Source organism: Parasteatoda tepidariorum, chromosome 6, assembly GCF_043381705.1.
Source record: "Parasteatoda tepidariorum isolate YZ-2023 chromosome 6, CAS_Ptep_4.0, whole genome shotgun sequence".
In the NCBI taxonomy this organism is placed as follows: domain Eukaryota; kingdom Metazoa; phylum Arthropoda; class Arachnida; order Araneae; family Theridiidae; genus Parasteatoda; species Parasteatoda tepidariorum.
Window position 1 is genome coordinate 6,888,811 of NC_092209.1, and position 24,669 is coordinate 6,913,479.

The 24,669-nt window shown below is 29.3% G+C and overlaps 2 protein-coding genes across 5 annotated transcripts in view; one reads left to right on the top strand and one right to left on the bottom strand.

The window, feature by feature from the left end:
- LOC107439252 (phosphatidylinositol 4-kinase III alpha) overlaps positions 1 to 3,602 on the top strand; it is a 67,998-nt gene extending 64,396 nt beyond the window's left edge. For both annotated transcript variants that reach the window (XM_016051775.3, XM_043043516.2), the window contains 3 exons: positions 1,755 to 1,875; positions 2,052 to 2,211; positions 3,239 to 3,602. In XM_016051775.3, coding sequence (XP_015907261.2) covers positions 1,755 to 1,875; positions 2,052 to 2,211; positions 3,239 to 3,464 — 507 coding nt within the window. In that variant the 3' untranslated portion in view covers positions 3,465 to 3,602. The remainder of the gene's footprint in view (positions 1 to 1,754; positions 1,876 to 2,051; positions 2,212 to 3,238) is intronic.
- Positions 3,603 to 11,937: 8,335 nt separating this feature from the next.
- Positions 11,938 to 24,669, bottom strand: part of LOC107439233 (activated Cdc42 kinase) — a 31,458-nt gene continuing 18,726 nt past the window's right edge. For all 3 annotated transcript variants that reach the window (XM_043043524.2, XM_043043523.2, XM_043043525.2), the window contains exons 8-12: positions 21,041 to 21,187; positions 18,131 to 18,225; positions 15,642 to 15,833; positions 15,477 to 15,568; positions 11,938 to 14,876 (exon numbers count right to left, since the gene is read on the bottom strand). In XM_043043524.2, coding sequence (XP_042899458.1) covers positions 13,531 to 14,876; positions 15,477 to 15,568; positions 15,642 to 15,833; positions 18,131 to 18,225; positions 21,041 to 21,187 — 1,872 coding nt within the window. In that variant the 3' untranslated portion in view covers positions 11,938 to 13,530. The remainder of the gene's footprint in view (positions 14,877 to 15,476; positions 15,569 to 15,641; positions 15,834 to 18,130; positions 18,226 to 21,040; positions 21,188 to 24,669) is intronic.

A 24,669-nucleotide genomic window follows, 5' to 3' on the forward strand; every position in this document is an offset into this window, starting at 1 on the left:
AATTTTCTTATCTGTTCAAACCATATTCTTTACAAATCACCCCTTGACAATCAAGAAGGGGAACAATTTAACTCATTCTACAGATGCTCTCTTCATATTCTTACATTATCTATTTGAGACAAAATTTTTATTTCAAAAGCAGTGAAAATGGCAAATTCTCTAAAGAGAAAAGCGTTTTCGATAGACGACAAAGTTAAAATTGTAAAGCGTATTGATGATGGAACCAATCAATCGACACTGTGTAAGGAATTTTCCTTGTCAAAATCTACAGTTTCAAACATTTGGAAAAATCGAAGTGCAATTCTTGCGGCATACGACAAAAACATGGTTTCATCGAAAAAACTGCGTCTAGCTGAAAGAGAAAACGTAGAAGATGCTTTGTCAAGATGGCTCGAAATCTTGTTCAAAATGTAAAAATCTTGCATTCTTTGCACATAGTCGATAAGAAAATTGATGAACTCAATTTAAAATCAAATTGTGTTCAATCAAAAATCACAAATTTTTTTCATAAAAAGTGAAAATAAAACTAATACTATTTAGCGACGTAATTACTTTTTCCATCAATTTTTTCTTTATTATCTGTTAATTAGTTAATAATTTTTTAAATAACTTATGCAAAATTACAAAGCCAATTTTCAATCATTCAACTGTCTCATGCAAAAAATATTCTTCAAAAAATTTGGATATAGTGAACCATCGGTTATAGTGGACACATTACTGAGTCCGCAGACGGTTCACTATAGCGGGGTTTAACTGTAGTTTGTTAAATATTTGGATCAATAGTAATCACTCTAATTTTATTTAATGATAATTTCTTAAATATTTTAATTAATATTGAAATAATTGCATTTTAATCGAAAGAAGGTGAAAATGTCTAGTGTTAAATCCTGACTATTAAATTAAAAAGAAAACAATTTTTAAAAATCTTCAGGTTAACATGTTGGGCACTCATTCACCCCAAAACTAGTTATCTCTCATTTTATTCCCTTTTTCTGCTGTATTTATAAATCCCAAAGCAGAAAAACTTGTTTTAAACTAAATTTTTGTGAGTTTCACTTCTTCCGACCTTGATATTTTTTAGTCTTATCTCTGTAAAGTAATTTAAGCTTTTATCAAATAGCCACACCATATGAATTGAGTCTATGGTCATATTTCTATCTCTGTAGCATAAGCAACATCAGCAATTTGACTTAAATAATAAGTGATTCTGCTTATGAGTTAGTCAAATATGTCAGAAATCATTGTATAATTCTCAAATAAAAAATACCACACAAACTGATTTATGTTGGCTGAATTAAAATAAATTTCAGGTGAAAAATTTTTTTTTCCTGCTTTAATAGCATAAGGAGAAAATTAAAATAATTCTAAGTATCAAAATATTGTCCTGCTATTACTTAGTGTAAGTATTTGATCAGTTCTGATTAAAAACTTTAATTTGAAATATAACTCTTTCCTTGTTGACTAACTTGCCCTTCCTGTCTTTACTTCTCTTTAACAATACTTGAAATACAAATTTATATTATTTCACATCTATATACCTTGTAGTTTTTGAAAATTTTAAATGTTTTAAATGGTTTTTATTAGTATTTTAATGGGAATCCACTTTTATTAAAAAGATCTAGAAATTCCGAAGTCTTGTTTCCTAAGAACCTGTAGTTTCCAAAGTCTAGTAGAATCGCCTAAATAAATATAATGAAATCACTGAATAATATTGCAAATGATTTTTTAAAGCATTTATTTTCTTTTTTTTCCAGGCTCGTAGAAATTTTGTAAAGAGTATGGCAGCCTATAGCGTTATTGGATTTCTTTTACAAATTAAAGATAGGCATAATGGCAACATCATGGTCGACACTGATGGTCACATCATTCATATCGGTTAGTTTCATTTGTTTTAATGTGGCATACTTTTATGAAAACTTCCATGATTCTTAACTATGGAAATTTTCATCGAAATCTAATATATTAAAAGTTATTCAAAACTCTTTACCATAAGTGACTATATATATTTATGTTAAAGATGTGTGATTTAAAAGGTAATAATTTTATTTTAGACTTTGGATTTATGTTTGAAAGTTCTCCTGGTGGAAATCTTGGATTTGAACCTGACATAAAATTGACAGATGAAATGGTCATGATTATGGGTGGAAAAATGGAGGCACAACCATTTCGATGGTTTATGGAATTGTGTGTGCAAGCTTTTCTAGCTGTCAGGTATGTTGAAAATACTTTATTGAAGTTGTTTGACATTTTTTTTTATAATTCTTTTTAAACATATGCAGTTGAGCCTAACGGCACAAGACGGTTTCTATTTAGAGATATGTTATTGTCTGGGCTGTTTCATAATAGAAAAATCTCTTTATAAGAGTGACTGTACTTTTAAAGATTTTTAATTTGTACAAAGATTTTTTTCATTTTTTATTTCAACAAAACGATTTTCTGTTAGAGGAAATAAGTTTCGTTGCAATAGAATTAAGGAGGATGTTAGGTTAGAGGATATCATCAACTGTGATAAAAACATTTTAACTCATTTAAGAGATGTAGATGAAATTTACGAGTATATTATAAATGAAAATGAAGAAAGAGACATTGAAAATGAAGTGATAAATGAATCATCGCTGCTTTCTTATACAGATGCAACTATTTCTATTTTAAGAAGTCTTATTATCTCTACCTCTGTGGAAGATGGCTCCCTTAATATGTTTGAAAAACTAGAAGAAAAAAAAACTTCTCGATTAATTTAAAAACTTTCGGAAATGACACTAAATACTAAAAAAATGAAATAACATTAAAAGTCTCAAACTTTTGACTGCGCTCATGACTGAATTAAAGCATTTCTGTAACAGACCGTTCTAGGTCAGCATGTGGTTAAGGTTTCACAATTTTGTGATTGTGGTCACTGGTCAACATTGGACACCCTGACTAAATTATCGGGACATATTTTTCAAATTGGAGCTGCATCCATATTTTGATAGCCAAAGATCTAAACCCATTGAAAAAAATGGTTATTCGGAAAAAGTATATTTTCATGTTTGAATCCATATTTGAATTATTCGAAGCAATTATTTAGCAGCATATTTAAAATAACATCTTTGAACTATAAAGATTGGCACTTAGTTTGTTGAAATCCAATCCTTTCAACAAAAGTTATGCTAGGTGATATTTTTTTTCCAGCTCACTGTAAAACTCATTTGATTGTGAAACACATTTGCATTGTAAAACTCGCTTGTTTTGGTTGCAGGCCTTACAGAGAAGCTGTCATATCTTTGGTAACGTTGATGTTAGATACTGGATTGCCCTGCTTCAGGGGCCAGACTGTGAAACAGCTTCGAGCTCGTTTTGCCCCGAATGCCAGTGAGAAGGAGGCAGCAGCCTTCATGCTAAAAATAATCAGAGACTCTTGTTTGAATTTCCGCACCAGGACCTATGATATGATACAATACTATCAGAACCAGATACCTTACTAATGTATCAATCATTTGTTGATGTTTAGTCTCATTTAAATTATATACTTAAATATATGTAAATTTGTTAGTTTATATTTTGTTGATCTTGTATTATAGTTTATGAAAAAGACTGAAATAAACATATTATATATGTGTTAAGTCACTGTGTTATGTATGTCTGAAACATACATTATGTGCCTAAAAACTGATTGACTTGATTACACTCTCCTAAATTATGTTACACCAAGAATTGTAGAGTTAAATAATAAAACTAGATAGTATGTTTACTAATTATGTAAAATCTTTATATTTTTGCAGTTCTTTTCACTTTTTTTATTTTTTATAATTTTTTATCATTATTATTTTTTATTAGCTTTGATTGCTATAGTTTTTTGTTTTCATTAATGTGCAAATTTTAAAAAAAAATAAGATTTTCGTTGCTCAAGTGTCCTGAATAGTCAAACTTATACTGTATAGGGATTATCATATGAGTTACAAGAGATAATAGATATATTTCCAATCCATGCAAACTGGTGTTATAGCTATATAATAGTAACATAATCTAAAATGCCTCATGCATCAAGGATGGATTCTAAATTTATTTTTTATAGTCCATTTTTGAGAAAAAAAATATTTCTATAAATTTTTTTAAACCGTTTAAAATATTTTATTTTAGCTGTCGCTATATTTTATATTAAAATAAGTATTTCAAAACAAAAATGATGCAGTGACTTAAAAACTTTTTATATATTTTTGTAATGCCTTATTAAAAACACATATTATAATCTGGATTTTTGGAATAGTTGGTTACTCCTTTAAATTTATAAAAAAAAAAAAAATGTTTTATGTCTAAAATACATCATTAAGTGATTAAATTATTGATAATGATTTAAGTTTCTAAGCTCTTGTAAATGGTCATTCATATATTTTGCTTGTCTGGTTCATTTTAATTTATACTGAAAAACAAATCTATTAAAATTTACAAAATAATAACTTACGATTCTATTATAAATTACTTGTAGTAAAATGTGGATCTAGTGTAAATCCTTAAATAATTATAATTTGTAGAATCCAGAATAATAATAATTGCACTTTTTTTTAAAAATTTTTAGAGTAAAATTTAAAATAGAGAACTGAATTTTAAAACAGAGATAACATTTGTAAATTACGGACATTTTGTAGCACAGATTGTAATAATTAACAGATTAATTGTACTGTGTACACACTAGAATTATGGTTTAAATATTTAACCATATAGAAAAAACTTTATTTTACTTAATTTCTAATTCTTTTTAACTATTTACAGGCTAATTAGTCTAAGGTTTCTTATAAAAATTAAATTATTAATAAAATTAATTGAATTTTAATTTTTTTTATGAATTTTTTTTTCTTTTCTTTTTTTTAATTATTTATCAGTGTGTTAGAAATTTTTGTTGCTTTCATTGTTGGCATGAAAAGGGAAGATCTGAAAAGGTTATAAAAATTTTTTATCACCAAGCAGATTTTTTTTTTTAATAGCAATTAATTTTTGTAATTCAGAATGTATGAAAAGGGTGTCATCATTCACTAATTGATGTTCAAAGCGACTGTAAGAAGAAAAGAAAATCTAAAAATTTTAGTAAAAAATTTAGTATTTTAATTTTTTGATAGCATTCAATTAAGATAATATTAAGGTGAATTTTTAATTCGTCTGATTTTAGGAGTGTTCTTTTTTTTAAAATAAAGGTGGTATGAAAATAAAAACCAAATGAAAGAAAATTTTCAAGAAGCAAATTTATTTTCAGATTCTGCATACGTTTATCTTTTTTTCGGCATAGTTGTCGGGTTTGTTTAAACACTTATCATACCTTACAACTTGATTTAGAATACCCTCTTCATACAAATTTGCCTCCTACTCCGTTAACCAAAAGGTAACAGTTTTCACTTATTTGTCATCATTGCAGCGATTGCAACCAAAATGATGTTTGAAATTATGGGAAAGATGAAAATCACTTGGGGCAAGGTCTTTGTGCTGTAGGCAGGGGCGGATTAAGCGTACGCAGGGCCCTAGGCCATTCTTTGGGGCTCTTAGATTAAATTTTTTATTTATTCAAATATAAAAGTATTTATATATCTTTTAATTTAAGAAAGCATATTTAAAATTAAATTTTATTTTATTAAATTAGAACTAAAAAATAATCATAAAATTTTGAAAAATTGTTTTTCTTAATTTATTTTCAAAAAATCCATTTTAAGGGGCCCCTAATCACTTGGGGCCCCAGGCCATGGCCTAGTCTGGCCTAATGGGTAATCTGGCCCTGGCTGTAGGAAGGGGTGGACCAAAACTTCCCAACCAAAAGAGTTCAATAAAGCTGGGATCTGAGCTGCAGAGAGAGTCATTGTCATAGAGTAGTAAAATTTCCTGTCAGCATGGCAGGGAATTTTGCTACTTCACAAATCTGTCAACGAATGCATGCAGCAGACAGGTTTTTTGCTGACTAAAAACACATCACTGACAGTATTTCGTATGTGGCGGGCGATTTGTTAAATTTGAACATTTTAAAGACACAGAGCTGACCGCACAATTGTTCCAAAAGAATGCAGAGATGCCTACTTGCTCCGGACAGCAAATATATATTTTAAAGTGGTAGTTTATCAGTTGTGATCCTTGGTTTAATAAATTCAATTAAGTAGATTTTTATCCACCACTATTTCTAAATAATTCGTAGGCTAATATAATTCACCCCTTTACAGTACTTTAGTCATGCTATACCTTTTAAAAAGCAAGCAAAAATAGTCAAATATTTACTTTGTAGTTATTTACCGTCTTTTTAAAAAAATATTTTGGCGTGTCCGGAGCAGTTGGCATCTTTGAGGAATGCTGGGACCCTTATTAATGAACACAGCAAAACGGTCCTTACTTAAAAAGCAACCCTCGTATAGTACAAATAGTGCATTAAAATCCACTATCTAACCATGTGAGAATGAAAAAGCTGTTATACAGGCTGCAATTAAAAGTTTGGGGAAAATGGTCTTTAATAACTTTTTTAACTGTTATTAATATACAATAGTTTTTTTAAATTGCTATTAGCTCCAAATAACATTACACAAATACAAAATTGTTCCTCATACAGTATTAGTATGTTGTCTGCAATATTAAATCCTTTTTCTGTTAAGGTCACATTTAAAAAGTTAAGATTTCAGATAAATTGGATTTCAATTGTAAATAAAACTGATTTTTTTCTTTTAGAAAAATCATTGATTTAAATTAAAGGATTTTTTTCAAAAAGAGAAATCATCTATGTAAGAATTTACCAACATTTTATTTTAAGACTATTTCAGATTTTAATTGATTTTCATATTTTTAAAGTTTAAATGTAATGCCATACCATTAAGTTTCACTTAGTGAAATTACATTAGTTATTAGGTTGTAATAAATAACAGCACTTTTAAATTGACATCTCAAAAATCATATTTATTATTTTTGATAAACATTCATTAATGCAAATAATGAACAATGGGAAAATTTAAGGCCGTTTTTTATACATCTGTAAGAAAAAGGTAGTACTTTTTGCAAAAAAAACATGTCTGTAATGAAATGCCTCCGGGATCGTTCACGGGGATGTTTCCTAATCGCCACTAATAGCCCATTGGTCAAACTCTAGTGTGACGTAAATAAGTACCACTGCTAAATTATGTAAAAAAATATACAATTTCTATGGTTAAATCTACAAATGGAGAAAAGTGATTAAGTATTCAAAAATTCATTAATAACAAACAATTCATAAATTAAATTACATTTATTTGGTTCATTCAGATCAATTTTATCACAATTTTCGACTGACAATAGTAAAAAGAGAGATAAGGAAGAATTTCGATGAAAGATGTATATTTGTACAAGTTTTAAATGCATATGAAATATAAATTCAAGTCTATACAGATAAACATGCAAATGTTTATCAAAAATTCACTGTTAATTTTCAAAAACAAGGGGAGCGTACTGTGTACGCCAGTCAATGAAAAGACAGCTGCCATTTCCATAATAATCACGTGATTCACACCAGCATTTTATTAACCCTCTTTTTGAAGTCTATTCAGAAGTTGAAAGTCACATGAAAAGGATGAAAGAAAAATAACTACACGACCATAAATTGCATAGGATGCTTACATTTTGTACGCAATCACATAAAAATAACCAAGCACATTTGTGACACTTGCAATGATCGTTTAAAAAAATGTCGGTGATCTATCCGAAATTGTTTTTGTTAATGCCCATATTTTTGGATTTATTTAAAAATCGTAATATAATATATAAAGGATGAATTAGTGAAACTGGAAGCAATGCAGAAGAGCACGTTCAAAGTTTAAATTGCCACAGTTTATTTAATAATATATAATAAATTGTCAATTGTTCAATTTAATTAAAAGTCAAAATTGAAATATCAATCACATTTTTCTCTGTATTTTTATCATATTTATCTTAATTAAATTTATTTTTCTTCCAATGTATTTTTTATAAGTTATATAAAATTAATAAACATTGTATTAAACAGAAATATCTCAAAAGAATTATAGTGAGGCATTAAAACAAAGTGCACCACCATGCTCTTATGTTACTCCAGCCAATCTTCTTAAAGGTTAACTGTTAGATAATTTCAGTTAAAATTTAAATAAAAATATTTTGAGGATATTTAATCATTATTTTAACAATCTGGTACCCACATTGTAATTCACATTTTAAAGTTATCCACTAAAAGATATTCAACATCAATATGACTTTATTTACTTAATAAAAACTTCAATTTTTTAATTTAAAATAAAAAATTTTAGGAAGAGAATTTAACAGTTTGCAGACAATTATTTATAATCGAATGCAATCCAGATTAGGTTTTTTCACTTTAAAGAAGACTGTGCTCTCTTTTTGCACTAATTAAAATAAGCTGTTGTTCAAAGTTGAACATATTTTTTAAAATCTTATATGAAACTTTTCAATTAAAGAATTAACAAAAAATTATGCTCACTCATTCAGAAATTAGCAAAAGAGTAATTAGACTAAATTACAAATCAGTTTTTAGAAAATTTAAAATAAATTAATAAGCAAACATAAATCAGACTTGCCCATTAAAGAAAATTAATTGCTTTGATTTGAGTTCACATTTTCGATTTTCCCAAAATTTCAACACTTCAAAAAAATTACTGTTACTTAAAAAAAAAAAGAGACCATTTCTGTAGCATGTTTGTGCTAAAATGGCAAGAATAGTTGCGTGTCTCTTGTAAATTTAATTTTAAAAACACTGAAGACAGTGGACATATGAATTAATGCATAATTTTAAAATACAAATATATTTTTGTTTTAGATTAAAACAGTTCTAACAAATTTAAAATGGTTTGCAAATACTAAGAGCTCTTGAAAATTGGGAGTCAAAATTTAAGTTCATTTAAAGTATTTTTCATGGCCTGTATTTACAGTAGACATTCTAAAACACAGAAAAGTTTTTTCGAATGTTATTTAACTTTTAGTGTGAAAGAGGGCAACTTCACACGTTTTGAACTCTTTGCACAGCAGACAATTTTTATTAGGAAAAGTCAAGAGAATTTAAGTCATTGTATGCATACCCACAATGAAATTTGCTTCTTTACAGCTTTCAAAATAAAATGTGGTTGATAAAAAACAGCGTAATTTATTGTGGAAGAAAGAATTTCACACAACTTCACACTTTTTGAACTCTTGGCACAGCAGTTAATTTTTATTAATAAAAGTCAAAAGAATTTAAGTCACAGTAAGCATAACCACAATGCAAAAATTTGCTTTCGATAAAACGTGGTTGATAAAAAAACTTGTCTTTTAAAAGAGTTAAAACTATTAAAATTTCAGTAATTCATGTTACCGTCAAAAATAAGAGGGACAATTTTTGCTCCTTTGCCCTTAAAAGGGTGGAACAGAATTGAGCATCTAACAGTTAATTAAGATTCATCTGTAATTAAAAAAGTCATTAAATATGTGAATAGTTGCTATGATAATATAAAGAGCAGGAAGAGCTGAATTTAAATATTTCATATACATAACATATATAAGGTAATCACATGAAGGGTTGAAAGGTCAAATTTAAGGTGGAAGTAATAAAAATGTTGTGCAATCACTAGAGAGGAGGGAAATACCTGTAAATTATTATTTGATGTTTAAAATAAACTGAATAATAACTATGGATTAAAGTGAATTTTTTTTAGTATAACTTTTCATTAGCTGTATGCAAAATAATTTGCTATTTAATTAACATATTTCAAATATAACATTTCAGTTTTATGTTCATTTGAACAAAAATACTTTTAGAACTTATTATACACGTAGTTTGTTTTCATAAATTATGACGACGGAATTTAGAACAAATGTTTTAGTGTTAATGTTTTAGTACTATTTAGTGTTTCCTGATCTAAACTAATTTATTTTTCATTAAATATCTGACACATTTTTGATTCTATGTCTTTAAAAATTCATTAAGAGTATTGAGCTGGAATAAACACGGCTATAAGTTTAATTTTTCAGTAATTAGTTTGTAATAATTAATTATATAATAATTTTAGTTAAAATGATTTAGATTGGTATATGTAAGCAAATAAAAAAATCTAATTTAAATAAAAAAAGAGATTTTTTTAAAATCTTTTTCCTAAAAAAAGAGAAGAAAAAGAGAAAAAAAACAATTTTTGCTAACTTTGTCTTGCAATCAAACTGGTTTTATTCTCAACCCACTTCAATAGTTACATATCAGATTTTGTTAATGTTTTTTTTCCTCCCTTGAGTTTTAATTTGCAATTCACATACACTTTTTTTTACTTCTTAAAGGATTCTAAAAATATATATTTAAGAGAATTGATCATAGAACACTCTCTATTTTGTTATGCAATAAAACAGACAGAATTTGATAATACAAAAATAGTTGCTTCCGTAATTTACTATCTTCAAGGCTGATAAATTTTTAGAAATATTTTTAAATCATGTTTAAGACATTAAATAAAAGATGGAAAAAAAAGGCAATTCAACTTTTATGATACTGATACATAATAGCAATGTTTAGTGCAAACAGTGAAAATATATATTTTTTTAATAGCCAGTTAACACATAATTCACAGAACACTATTTTGTTCAACAATAAATCAAACAGAATTTGCAAAATAGAAAATTAGTTGCTCTTGTAATTTACTATCTTCATGGCAGATTAATTTTGAAAAATATTTTTAAGTCATATTTAAGACATTAAAAAAAAGGCAATTCAACTTTTACAACTTTCAACAATTTCAACCTTTGTTACATAATAGTAATGTTAAATGCAAACAGTGAAAATATATATTTTTTTAGAATAGCTAGTTAGCACATAATTCACAATTGTGTATGTAAAATGTAACATTACACATTGTTAAGCCAAACATAAAAATTAAGTAATTAGGTAACTTAAAAAAAAAATCTAACTTTAGCATACTGTGCTTATGTTATAACATGCAAGTGTGATAAGATATAAATAATAAAATTTTATAGCACGCAACAATTTTTCAAATATTACATGAACATATATTTTATACAAAAACAAATTTTGCATATTTATTAGACTATTTCTAGCAAAGTTTAAAAATTCAGTAAAAATGTAAACGTTTTAGTTGATTGCTGTTCATTAGGGATGGCTGGTTCGTATTTTCTATAATAGTCATTTTGTATCTTTTTAAGAATCATACCTGTTATAAAAACATGTTACTTTCAAATACCTGTTACAAAACACTAGGCTAAAGCAGTACTTGCAGTACCATGTAACAAAAGTATATTTTCAGAAATGGAGTATTATTTGAAGACAGTATGTAAGCTGAATGAGGCTCTTAAACATTTAATGTTTTTATTTAAAATTGTCTCTGAGAATCTTTGGTACTGAGCACTTATGTTGTAAAGCTTTCAAAAAAGTAAAACATAAAGAAATAAAAACTGGACTATACTTCAAAATAACATAAATGAGTGGATAATAAATAAATTTTCACATATACATATATATATATATATCACCAATTCACAAGGAGTGAAAAAATAGTTAATATTCAACCTTTAATGTTCAAACAATACCTCAAGCACCAAAAACCATTTATATCTCATTGCTGGTTTTTAATTATCCAAAACATTTAATCTTTTTAACAGTTCCCTTTTTTTTTTTAAAGTTGCCACCATCTTAATGACTTAATTGAATAAAATGAATCAAATTTCAGTTGGAATGAATTCTCCCTTTATTTTTAAATTTACCGAATCTAAGCATTTCAGCAATATCAATGTTTATAATTCTCGTATGTGATATTAATTATATAACTAATTAGGAGTTTTTGCTATAAAATTTATGCAATGCAAACCACATACATTCTACAAGAAACAGCTTTGTTAAAAAACCTTGCTTTTGTCCAAGGTGTTTAAAAAAGTAAAGTAGTAAAAATCAAAGAGGCATAGCTGTAAACAGGGATAGGAAAAATTCCAGTAGATTTTTTAAATAATATAAACTTTATAATAATTGTTGCAAAATATTTTATACATAAGGAATTTTAAGGTTTTTTACAGTCATCAAAAAAGAAAAACTGCAATATTTTCCAGTTATGATTGACGTTGTAACTTGAGACGTTATGTATTATGTTTACTCATAATTTTGAATAGTAAAGCAATTTATTCATCAAAGATAGTTAAAATTTTGTTTAATTTATTTAAAAAGGGAATTGTATATAAACTGAACATTTTAGAACAAAAAAGTTTTTAACTGATTTTTATAAATTAGGATGGCTTTATTATATATCAGTAATACTTACATATTCAAGCAAGCAATAATTTGTGCAAAAATTCTATTTCAATAGGGATTTTTTTTTTTAGGAAACTTACTCAACTTTAGGGATTTTTTTTTTTTAAATTTACAAAAAACAGGCAAATTTTCATTAGTTTACTGGAAAATCCAGAAGAGTTGGCAGCTATGAATAGGGATTCATACATTGTTTTCCTAAGAGTTATGAATATCTATTGATTTTGCTGGTGTTTTGTTGTTATTGAGAACATGTAGTTAACCTACGACTAATATTCAAACTATGGCTTCAATCTATAGATACTGATATTCAATTTGAACCTGCAAACAACTTTTGTGGAAATCTGACATAATTACTCATTATTATTTATTTCCTTGACTATTATTACCAAAAATTACAACTTTTTGCAAACATTTGGTACAAGAAAAATAGATGTGGGCATGCTAACCATTGTACCCAAAATAATAACATTGTTGTCTCTTTCAAATTTAACTTAAGAGGCTAAAGTTTCTTATTTGCTATGCTTAAACTTTCTAAAAGATTTTATATTCAACTTTTACTTTAAAGGTAGCTATTTTGCCATTATTATCCTCAAGGTAAAATGGGAAATTCTTGATCCCGTCCCAAAATGTCACAAACTATGTCTGTCATGAACATATTTTTTCAGCTTAACAAGCAATTTCTTTTTTAAAATAATATTGAAATAGTAAAATGCACGATTAGTTGTTAATATTCAGAATTCGCCAGCCTCATGCCGTCCACATATTTCAAACAAAAGGAAAGCTAGTAAATTCATACGAAGATTAACAACCAGGGGTAATGTATTTCTATTATTTTTCAAGTAATCTTTCAGTGTCAGGAAAATTTATTCTACTTGGTACAAAATGTACAAATTTGAAACAAGTTGTTTTTTAGAAATTATTTTTTCACTTGAATAACTAACAAAATTAGATTATTGATATGTTTACACCACAAAATATTACAGAGAAGTTGAATTGGTTTAAATAAACTGATTAAAATCAATTATAAAAACCAATAATGAGATATGAATATTTACATTAAAAAAGTTTAGTACCTTTAAAATACTGTTTAGAACACAATTGGTAAAAGAATATGTTAAAAACAAAGAACACTTTCAAGGTAAGTCTAGCGAATAGCATTATGTTTAACCATTACCAAAAACGGTTAAATGAAACTTAGGTGCAATATTACGGTTTTGATTTACAACCTCTTTTTTTTAAGAATTAAGTCTTCACAACCATATAGATAAAGTTAAGCACAGCAAGCCATCACAGTTTCAAGAACATTGTAACTGATCCACTAAAGCTGAAGCAGCGAGTTCTACATTCCAGTCGACCGACTGCAATGCCTTCTCGCAATCGCTTTTGGATGCAATACCTAGACGACATAGTTGCATCAGTTGAAGCGCTTTCACGGCTTCACTAAAGTTCCCCTTATGCTCTACATAAGCGGCGTGACACTCATCGAGGCTGACACCCGACACGCGTGCCTGCATCAAGGTCAATTGACTTTTCAGCAGGTCAGCATTAGTTGAAGGATTTGGCAAACCAGGCATAAAAGTAAACATTGTATTGTTGTTGGAAAGATTGCATTTGGAAGACACGGGGTTGTTTATGAGGAAGGGTTTCACTTCTGCTGTATTTGGAGGTACAGCAGGGACAGGGGGAGGACCAGCCTGTACAGCCGTGGGTGACCTAACATCGCGAGGGAAGCTTATGCCAGAGTCTGTTGTCACGATCCTGTTGTTACGTTTTGCATGCTGCTGGGGTGGCTGAAGCAGCGGGATTTTCACAACGGTTTTTTTACCACTCTCGCTAGAAAAGTTTGTCTGCATTTCTTTTTTACCAAGTGTTTTTTTCAACTCCTCCAGCATTTGAGTCCTATCACACGTCGTCGCCGTCTGAGACTTACTGATCGGGAACTTGCTGAGCGGTTGGGTTTGGATTTGGGGTCCACCAAATGCTTCGAACAGATCATCAAAAGGAGAGGCAGCTGCTGATGAAAGTCCAGATGAAGAAGTAGTTTGAGTTTGGTAAAGGTTCCGATATGAATGACTTTGTTCCACATGAAGGGTGGGGCAACTGCCCATCCGCGTAAGGTGATTGCTAGTTACAGAAGGCGTGAGCATGTAGTTTCCCTTTGTTTCAGCAACAGGAGAGTAATAATTAGAAGCGACAGAATTATCCGGTGGTACAGAATAATACCTGTCGACAGAACTCTCAGAGTCGGATGGGGGCACATTGTAATACCTATCTTGAGTAAAAGTATTATTGGTGTATGTAGATGATGTATCATAATCTGGAGAACTCTTTCTATCAACACAGCACAAGTTAGAGAAGGTATTTGGCAGAGTCAAGTCAATGAGTGATGATGATGTGTGAATTGACGGAGTCATTCTGGGAGAAGGAAGTAGGAATGGGGAGGAGGGAGGAGGTGTGTTGACTGATATTTCATTTGTGAAATCTATTAGAATTCCTTCTTTGACTTCTTTCTTTATTTTGGATTTAAATTTTGGGGCAAAAGATTTTCCAACGCCATTTTGTTCATTTTCTAATTTGTTATAACCAAACTGTTTTGTTACACTTTTTTTAGAACTACCATCACTGCTTGTAGATACTGGTCCTGAAAAGGATTTTTTTTAAATTTTATAAAATATCATTTAAGTGACAGAATATAAAAGCTAAAATATCATTTAAGTGACAGAATATAATCTAGATACATAGACAATTAGATTAGAATCTAATAATCTATGTATCTAGAATTTTGTTGTTGGATAAAAATGAATTTGATATTATACAGTGATAAAATAACATAGAATATGTCAAACTGAAAGCATATGTACAGGTTAACTTTATTAATACATGATATTCAATTTCAAACCCAGATTATAGCTATAACTAGAAAATAATTTGATTATTTTAAGATAGCTAAATTAAACACATATTAAGATTTAAAAAAAATATTAAGATTCAACCAGAAAAAAGAAATTGGATTCTAAAATAGACTAAAAAAAAGGATCAATTGCCTTAAACGCTATTTTTGTACTTCATTGGAAATTAATGGGATTAGAGTTTGCTAAGATTAAAATCGTGAATTAAATTGCAGATTTTATTCATTGACAATAAGAATATAGTATAAATTCTATAGTTTTGCAAACAAATAAAAAAGAATTAAATGTTTTTATAGAAGGTAAAAACTGAAGTATGAAAAAGATAAACTTACTTGCATTTCTATCTCTTAACTTTGGTGCGGGAGGAGGGTCTTCTTTAAGTCCTAACAAATCAGGTGGCTCCATAGGATTTTGTAAATACATCCTAAAAAATGTAACAAACAGGTAAATAATGTATTTCGAATACAATAATATTTTAGCTAAGCTTTTAGACTCACTCATCAATATGACCCGGATTTCCCCATGATTGTCCATGAATATCTCCATGGCCAGTGTGGATAAAGCTGTTTCTTAATGGCCTGCTGATATCATCACCAGTCCTTGGCTTTTGTCGGTCAGCAACCAAACGAGGAAATAAACCAATTTCAAAAGTGCGCTGATTTTGACCTTTCCACCAATAAAACTCTTGCCTATTGAAAATAAAAAACAACTTAAAGTACAGTGATAACGTTTGTCTTCATAAAATCAAAGATGGCTGTATAAGAAAAAAAAAATTGCAAATTAGAACTTTTTTTATAAATTTCAGGGGAAATTAAATTCAGGGGTATATCCCAGAATTCTGAGTTTTTTGTATCATCTCTCCAGGTCCAGAAACTAGAAGTAGGGCATGTAAATTTCTTTGGCGGAACTTCGCCCATCTCAAGATTATAAGTTTTTTCGGGACGTTTTCATTCGGGTTTCTTTGTTTACGAGACGCTTTCATACATGTTACTATTTCGCAATTGTGATGATTTTTTTTCGTGGTTTGTCGGATTTTTATCGTTTTTAATATTTAAAACTATGCCGGAATTCTCTAAAATCGCAACTCATATTCATGTGATTTTAATATCAAACATCAATTTTCGTATTGACTTGATTCAAAAGTTACTCATTGTGAATCATATTTACACGATTCAAAAACTGTACATTGCGGTACATATTAAAGTACACTAACACTTTTCACACTTATGGGATTTAAAAGTCGCAAGTCTTTGCAATCTGTATTTACGTGATTTAAAAATCCAACATTCCGATTTGTATTGTTGCGTTTTTAAATACAATATCGCGATTCATATTCATGGGATTTTAAAACCCAAATATAGCGATTTGTATTTTTGCGTTCTTAAAACCCAATATTACAATTCTCGTAAGAACTTAGCTAAGTTTTATCTTAAATTAGTTACTAAAAGTGCAATATTCTTTATTGGTAGGTAATTTCATTATAAATTGTAGCCCCAAAAATTATATTAAATTTGAATAGTATATGAATTGATGTGTTGTTAAGTTTTTGCACACACAGTTTTCAGGGTTTTTCACTTTGTGTCACAATCACCGCTGAAATTTTAAGAGACTTAAATCTACAAAATATGATCAGTTTTCTTCACTTGAAAATGAATTCAAACGATTTTATTGTTTTACAAACCTTTTAAAAATAGAATTAAAACAAAATTTATCTACCTTTTTAGAAGGGAAAAAAAAAGGATGTGTAAGTACAAAACAAATAGTATTTCTGTATGGAATTGAGAGAGTAATTAAAAATAAAGTGTCATTAGGAAGAGTAAAGAAGAGATGGACAAAACTAAAAGACTTTTTTTGCCATGTGACTACAGGGTGTATCAGAATAAGTGCTTCTAAAGTAAAGTCAGAGTAATAAAAAGGAAAAATATTCCAAATTTTTTTTATTCATTTTTACATCTCTGTATGACAATCATCATTCATTACACGAAAGTTCAAATGTTTCTCCATTTTCATTCAGAACTTTAGGACAACAATTGAAAAACATGACTAATGGAAAGGAGGACATGTCAAGGTCATTAGCTCATAATAATTTCCCATTTTAAATTGCTTGGAGTCCATATAAACCTCATGCATGTTCTCCAGGATTAAAATAAAAGTTGAATAAAGTTTTAATTAATAAGTGCATTATTAAATCATGTTGTGGACATTCCTGGACTGGAAGTCCAAAATAAAAAAATATAAGGACAAAATTACCTCCAAATTGCCAGCAATTTGTATGATACCAATATGGATTCGATTATAATTGATTACGATCAGGTATACAATTGGTAATAGTCTCAGTAGTTTTTGCTTTTAAGTGATTAAAAAAAAACCGTTTTGAAAGAACTCCAATTTTTTTAAAAAAAAATTATGCAAAAATTTCAGTTTTGGTTCTTCTGTTTACAAAAAGGGGGAGAAAATTGAGTAAATATGGAAAATATTTAAGCCGTAGCATAATACGAGGATTCTCTAGTGTAAAACAGAGTATGATATAGTGATAAGAGAGAAAGCAGAGAGATAAGAGCTTTTTATATATTTCTCCTACATAGAATGCTTTAGTGTCATCAAATTAAAAGTAATTGTCTCTAATACTGGAAGGAAGTACGTACTTGTCACGCTATGAAGACTTTGTCATTCCTTTTGTTATTTTAATGGCCTGTAGCATAACATATTTTTTCAATTTGAAATTTCTTCAATTCTTTTTTAGATAAATAACATTTTTTTCTTACAGTTGATTTTAACAAAAATTGGAAAATCGCAAAAATTTCAGGACATTATTGAAATGTTTATTAAAGACATTTAAGAACACCCCCCCTTTTTTTTAAAGGAAATCAAGGACAATTTTCAGCCTTGCATTCTGATGGGTTAAAATGAAAGTTGAATAAAGCTTTTAATTAATAAAAGTTTGAAATCAAACCATTGTAAAATGAATAGCTGATTATGAACAAACCTTCCTTCAATGACTTCTATCACGTCACCAGCCTGAATTTGAAGTTTTTCAGGTTCTTCAAACACTTGAACACTAGTTAAGGTCACAGGACGTGCCTAAAAATAAAAGAAACATACTAAAATGCCCACAAACATAAAAATTGGTTTATTAATCACATAATGAGATAGCAAAGAATTACTGAGCATCCAAAATCTCAATCAATAGTCAATATCAACTGATAAATGTTACAAGGGAAAAATGAACCAAACATTTTTGAAACTCATCACCACATTTAATTCTCTATACAGAGGTACAGTGTGCAAAAAAAAAAAAAAGGATCAGACAAAAACATATTTTCTTCGAATAAACATGCATTTTTTTCAACAGACTGGGATTTCTGACAACCAAAATATAGGGGGTAGCCGCAATCAGCGAAATAGGGTCAGAATAGTTTGAACAGTGGAGCTCTCCAAAGTTTGGGCCCCTTAATGTTCATTTTACTTTTTGAGCATTTCACTACATCTCGAAAACCTTTTGAGTGAATCGAAAAAATTTTACGCACAGTTAAAAAATTCGTTTATGCAAAGATAAGTCCATGCAAAAAATAACTTTTAGTAAATATTTATTATTTTATTTAAGAATGGTAGAAAAAATTTTGAATTGTAAGGTAGACAATGTTCTGCGTCATTTTAAAGAATGCAATTTTACGTAGCAAAATACAAAATTTGAGCAAAATCAGTCAAACAGTTACAGAGAAATCGAATTTTTAAAAAGACATACACTAAAAATACTAAATCATAATCAAGAAATTAAATGAAATAATATAGAAAGATATATTTTAGGACCATTTTGCAAAATAAATGAATAAAACAAAATAAATAAATACTTTTAAGGAAATTAACCTCATTCTAAACTATAACTTTGGTAATAATTGATCATAAAATTTAAGGCACTTTTAAAATAATGTTTGAACCTTAATTACATTAAAAGATAAATCTTGCAATCTAACACCAGTTTCTAGTTGAATTCTAATAGTTCTAGTGAGATGAGGCTGTAGCACATTACTAACATATGTGCAGATTACATAAATATAAACAGTCAAACCTTGATATTTCAAAGTTGAAAGGGGAAAAAAAAAAATCAAAAATCCTATATTATGAAAAGTAGAATAAAGGGGGAAAAAAAGCTTTTTTACATACCTTTTATAAAGTTATCTGATTTTTATTAATACAAACACTGTCTATTCACACAAAAATTATTTATGAAGACAGGGTTGCCACTCAAATCTGGAGGGGAAAAAATTTCCTGTGTTTTTCCTGTATATATTATACACAATATATTAAGAGGAAACAACAATTATTGTGCTCTTGTGTGAGCTATAGTGGGCTAACTATATTTATTAGTTTTAAAAAACAGCTGAACACAACTAAATAATATGAAATGGTTTAGTACAGCTAAAATATCATGGTTAAATATCCCATAGATTACACTTTGAGTAGTCACCATTTTTTAAAAGACAAAAATAAGAAACGAAATTCCCTGTATTTTCCCAGTTTGTGAAGAAAAAAATCGAAATTCCCTGTATTTTCCATGTTCTCCCTTTGGAGTGGCAACCCTGAAAGAGATTCCCTCGTTGTTGAAGAATATATTTTAACAATTACACTTTCTAAATGGGCAACAGCTTGGAATGTGATCTAGGACATAATTGGCTGACTTTCTACAAATTCTCTCTGAGTTGGTTTTAAAGAGATTTCCCTAACATAAATGGTTTTATCTTCTCCATTCAATCCACCACAAAGCAATAAGGTTAATCGCTCCTTCATGACTTAACTTTTTACATGCATGGTTTTGTCAGGAAAGCATTTTTAAAAAAATAGTCCAGTTTCATCAGCATTAAACGCATCTTTTTCATCGCAATCTTTCCAGCATTTTCTAAATTCTGCGCAAACTTTCTTATCAATGTTTACATCAAACATCTTCAAAAATTCAATGCTGCTATGTTTTTTTTCTTCTTCTTTTTTTTAAATATTCAAAGCAACATTTACAGCTTTTGAAATTTAAATAGCCTATATCTTTTTCAAAAGAATCAGCTTTCACTTTAATTAAAAGTCCATCAAAGGTGGTATTTTTGAATTCTACATTGTATAATTCACTTCATTAGACATTTCTCAATTTTTGGAAATAAACTAGTGTTAAGCTTCTTACCTAAACTATCATCATACTTCTTCAGGATAATTGCTTTATTTTTTAGGATTATTGAAAATGTGCTATATGGAATCCAAATCTCTTTCGAAATTTATATTTTCTCGTTCAAACCTTTTCCCATTCATTGAGAATTTGATTCTTCACTTCAAAATAGTAAGCATATTAAGTTTTCGCTTGTTAGCCATATTAAGAGATGAATCACTAAAGATTTTATTCTCAATTTTTCATTTCATCGTTCATTTAAAGCCGTTCCTAACTTTTTCTGGGGTAGCTAAAAAAATTTTTTTTTCTTTTTTGCATCTTCAAAAATAAATAAAATTCAAGCTAATGAGGGAAAAAAGAATTGCGACATCACAGTTTATCAGCATTGAAAAATTGGAAATATGAATGAATTTTTCGAGTTATCCAGAAATTTGTAAAACCAAAAATTGAGTTTGTGAGGTTTAATTGCTTATGCATATTTATTTTAAATTGTATTTTTAATAGTCAGTGGGCCTCGAAACTTTTTTTTTTTTTTTACAAAATGAGTGGTCTGCATAACTAAAAAGATTGAGAACTGCTGCAGTAGAGGATGATGTGAAACTATAAAAAATTATCTATGTTTTGTATTTTTATGTTGATTCCTAGTGTTTAATTCTAAGTAACTGCAAAATACATTCTTTATTCATAAAAATATTTATGGCAAATAATGTGTAATGAACGAATTCAAGATAAAAGGTAAGGTACCTCACACAGGAAATCTTGAAGGGCTAAAAATGTTGGTCTATCACCTGGCTTATGAGCCCAGCACTGCAACATCAGTTGATAAATATCTGTTGGACAAGCTTCAGGTCTTCTCAGTCTCTCTCCTTCTTGGTCAATTTTTTGCAAGATCTATATTGATATCAACATAAGCATTAGCAAAATAGGCATTTGGGGGGAAAAACTGAATTTTGGTAACATAAAGCTTCAAAAACATTTTTTTTAAAAATTACAAATTAAACAGCATGAATTACAAATTAAAATGTAATAGAAATTGTATTTTAAAGGAATTATTTTATTAAATATTTTTTTTTAATTACATATTTAGTCCTCTCACTTTTATAGGACTTTTTATTAGCTTTTGTTCTAACTGCCAATACTCAATGAACTCTCAATTAGAATAATTTCTTCATGAGAATTTCCTAATTTAATAAAATTTTTAATCAGAGCTTAATTGTTTTAAATTAAGTTTAATTTATTTTGAATGTAACTATGAAAATAAACATTAAAAAAAATATGTGAACAACCAGAGTTCATTTTAAAAATTTCCCGATGATTTTATTAATTAAATGAAAATAGCTGTTCGTGCCAATTCCACTCTTCTAAGTCAGTTGCATGGTCCCTGGAACACAATTGAGCTTTTGGATTGATGCAAGTGATAAAGCCATGATTCGGGGCTCTCTTATTAAACTTAGTAACACAGATTGGGAACTTACACATTAACTTTTGTAAAAATTTAAAAAAGTCATCAAAAATAATGGTTTGCGTATGATTGAAAACATTTTGCCATGCACACTTTAGTCAAATGCCTTCATCATAGACTTGAAGAGAGAAATTTCATTATATATACTGACCAAAAGACATTTATTTATATTTTCAAACAAAATCTTGATAAGTGTAGTCCACGCCAGTGGCAACATCAAGATTTCTTTTCACAGTTTAGTACAGATGTGCACCATGTTAGTGGTGCCAACAACAGGGTCGTCGATGCTCTCTCACGCATTGGAGTTAATCTCTAAATTTTGAAGCAGAGAATGACGAAGCGTTACACAGTATCCAACGACAAATCTTCCCTCACCCTAAAAGAGATATTACCCCCAGAACTCACGAGTGATATATCAACTCGATCTCTCGGACCATTCGTGCCCAATAAATTCTGAAGGACTCTAATCGAACATTTCTATAATTTAGCAAATCCTGGTGTTGCAACATCTCTAAAATTAATAACATCACGTCGCGTTTGACCTTATATGCAAAAAAGTCTGTAAAACGTTCAAAGATGCATAAGCATACAAAAACACTCCTAGGTACATTCATCTTGCCTGATGCAAGATTTGCTCACATCCACATCGACTTGATAGGTCTCTTGCTTCCATCAGACGGAAAAATATAATTCTGCATCATTACTGATAAATACACAAGATGGCTAGAAAGAATGTCCTTAGCTGATATAACTGCCGAATCATTATGCCAGCCAATGTTCTATGGTTGGATACCTCAATTCGGGTGTCCTGCCGCAATAACAACCGAGTTCGACACTATAAATCTGAAGTTTTTTTAAAGAATTAACAAAATTTCTAGGCACAAATCGAATTTGAAAGACATCATTCCACCTTATATCGAACAGTATAGTGGAACATTTATACAAACTTTTAAGGAGCTCAATAAACCCTCACGATCAAGTGGAGTGAAACCTTACCTGAGGTTTTACTTGGATTACAAGCTGCTGTTAAACCTGACATAAAAATTTCTAAGGCCAGAGTTGGCATATGGTATGCCACTCAAAATGTTCAGACACCTCTTACGCCATGTCTTGTAACTGCACAACAACTGAAGGATAGAATGAGTAGTTAAAAACTGCTCACTGTCACAAAATATTTGTGCACTCTCAATTGAAGGATTGTGTTCATAGGTTTCTTCATGCAGATAAAGTGGTCCCACCTCTGACTCAACCTTAAACTGGTCCACATGAGGTTCGTAAAAGAACTGACAAACACATTACCATAGAAAAAAAAGGTGAAAAAGTTTTGTTTCTCTCGAAAGTGCGTTAGCGTGTATTCAATTTTAATTAGTTGTCCTACCTTACTGCTGATTTTGTTATTAGTAAATCATCACCAGCTGATCCTCCATATGTACCTAACGATCGACATGTTTCCTGAGAAAATATTCACCGAAGTGAGACAAACTCTTTAATGACTGGTGATACTAACTCCCATTTTATATATTTCGTTTATCAGGCAAAGTTGTTTTTTGATTTTTGTTTTCTGTGTATGTATATTCGGACATTTAAACTTATTATTCATATTCATCAACTTATTTATCTGTAGTGTCGTGTAACATGCATATAGAAATCATGCTCCCTTTTCAGCATGCCATGACCAAAATTTTGATATAAATTGTGAGCTCGAGAAAGTCATGTATCTTTCTGTCAATTCTTTCCATGACTGGGGGAAACTCACGTAGCAGAATTATTTCTAAAACTTGTACCACTTGCTGCATGCACAGCCATCTTGCCACTAAATAACAGCTACAAGCACAGCCAATACTCAGTTTATATTAAGGTTTTTTTCCCTAGGAATGTGATCAGAGAGGTGCACAGAGTTAAGATGGTTTTCAGATATGGCGTGCAATACAATATCCAAATATTTATAATACCGTTTACAGAACCAGGAAATGAATTTGAATGTTAGCTACATTGCCTCATGGGTTACTAGCAGTCGGTGTCTGTATCCACCATAAAACAAACTATACATAAGTACATGGCATGTTCCTAAACACAAACACGACATGAATGTCATTTTCATAGAACTTAAAATTAGTAAGTATGAGACTTGAATGATGATAACTTCATAAGATTTCACACATTTTCTAGCAGTCAAAAGATTACTCCCAGTATATAACGGTAGAGTATATATAATCATTATCAGTAAAAATGAAAGAAGAAGAGAGATGGATATTGAACAATTAAGTAGCTGTATACATGGGTGCAAGTTGGAAAAAAGGCCAAGACTGAAAATTTTTTGACTGAAGTACATACACAATACACCCTTGACATATGCAAACTATCTAAGAAAGCTTTACCGTAATACATCAAGTTTAAATACTGTACAAAAAATATTTATTCATCTGTCTTTTGATAAAATAACAACAGGACATACGAAAGTAGACCAATAACGTAGACCTAAAAAATATTTTTAAGGACAGGAAAAAAAATATTCCGATTTCCGTCTTCGAGTCAGCCTTCTTTCCGTCTTACTTCCGTCCGCGGACATTTTTGAAAGACGGAAATCCATCCTGGGGACAGAAGACTTGCACCCATGGCTGTATATTACAGGAAAAGTGGCAGAAAAAGTGCAAGAAAAGCAAAATTCTCGAACTTGAAAATTTTGATTGAAGTCACATAAGCAGACATTTGACTACTCTGATAGGTTTAGTGCATTATTAACAATTTTTTTGTTAGTTACTTAATTCTTACTAAACTTACTAAATTCTTACTTAAAGACGTGTTTTGTCAAAAATGTATCAACTAACTCTTTTGATGAGCTTATATTCATGGTATTTTTGAGTACTTACAATATAATGAGCGTTTTTGTCTAGACCACAAGGTTTGCAGT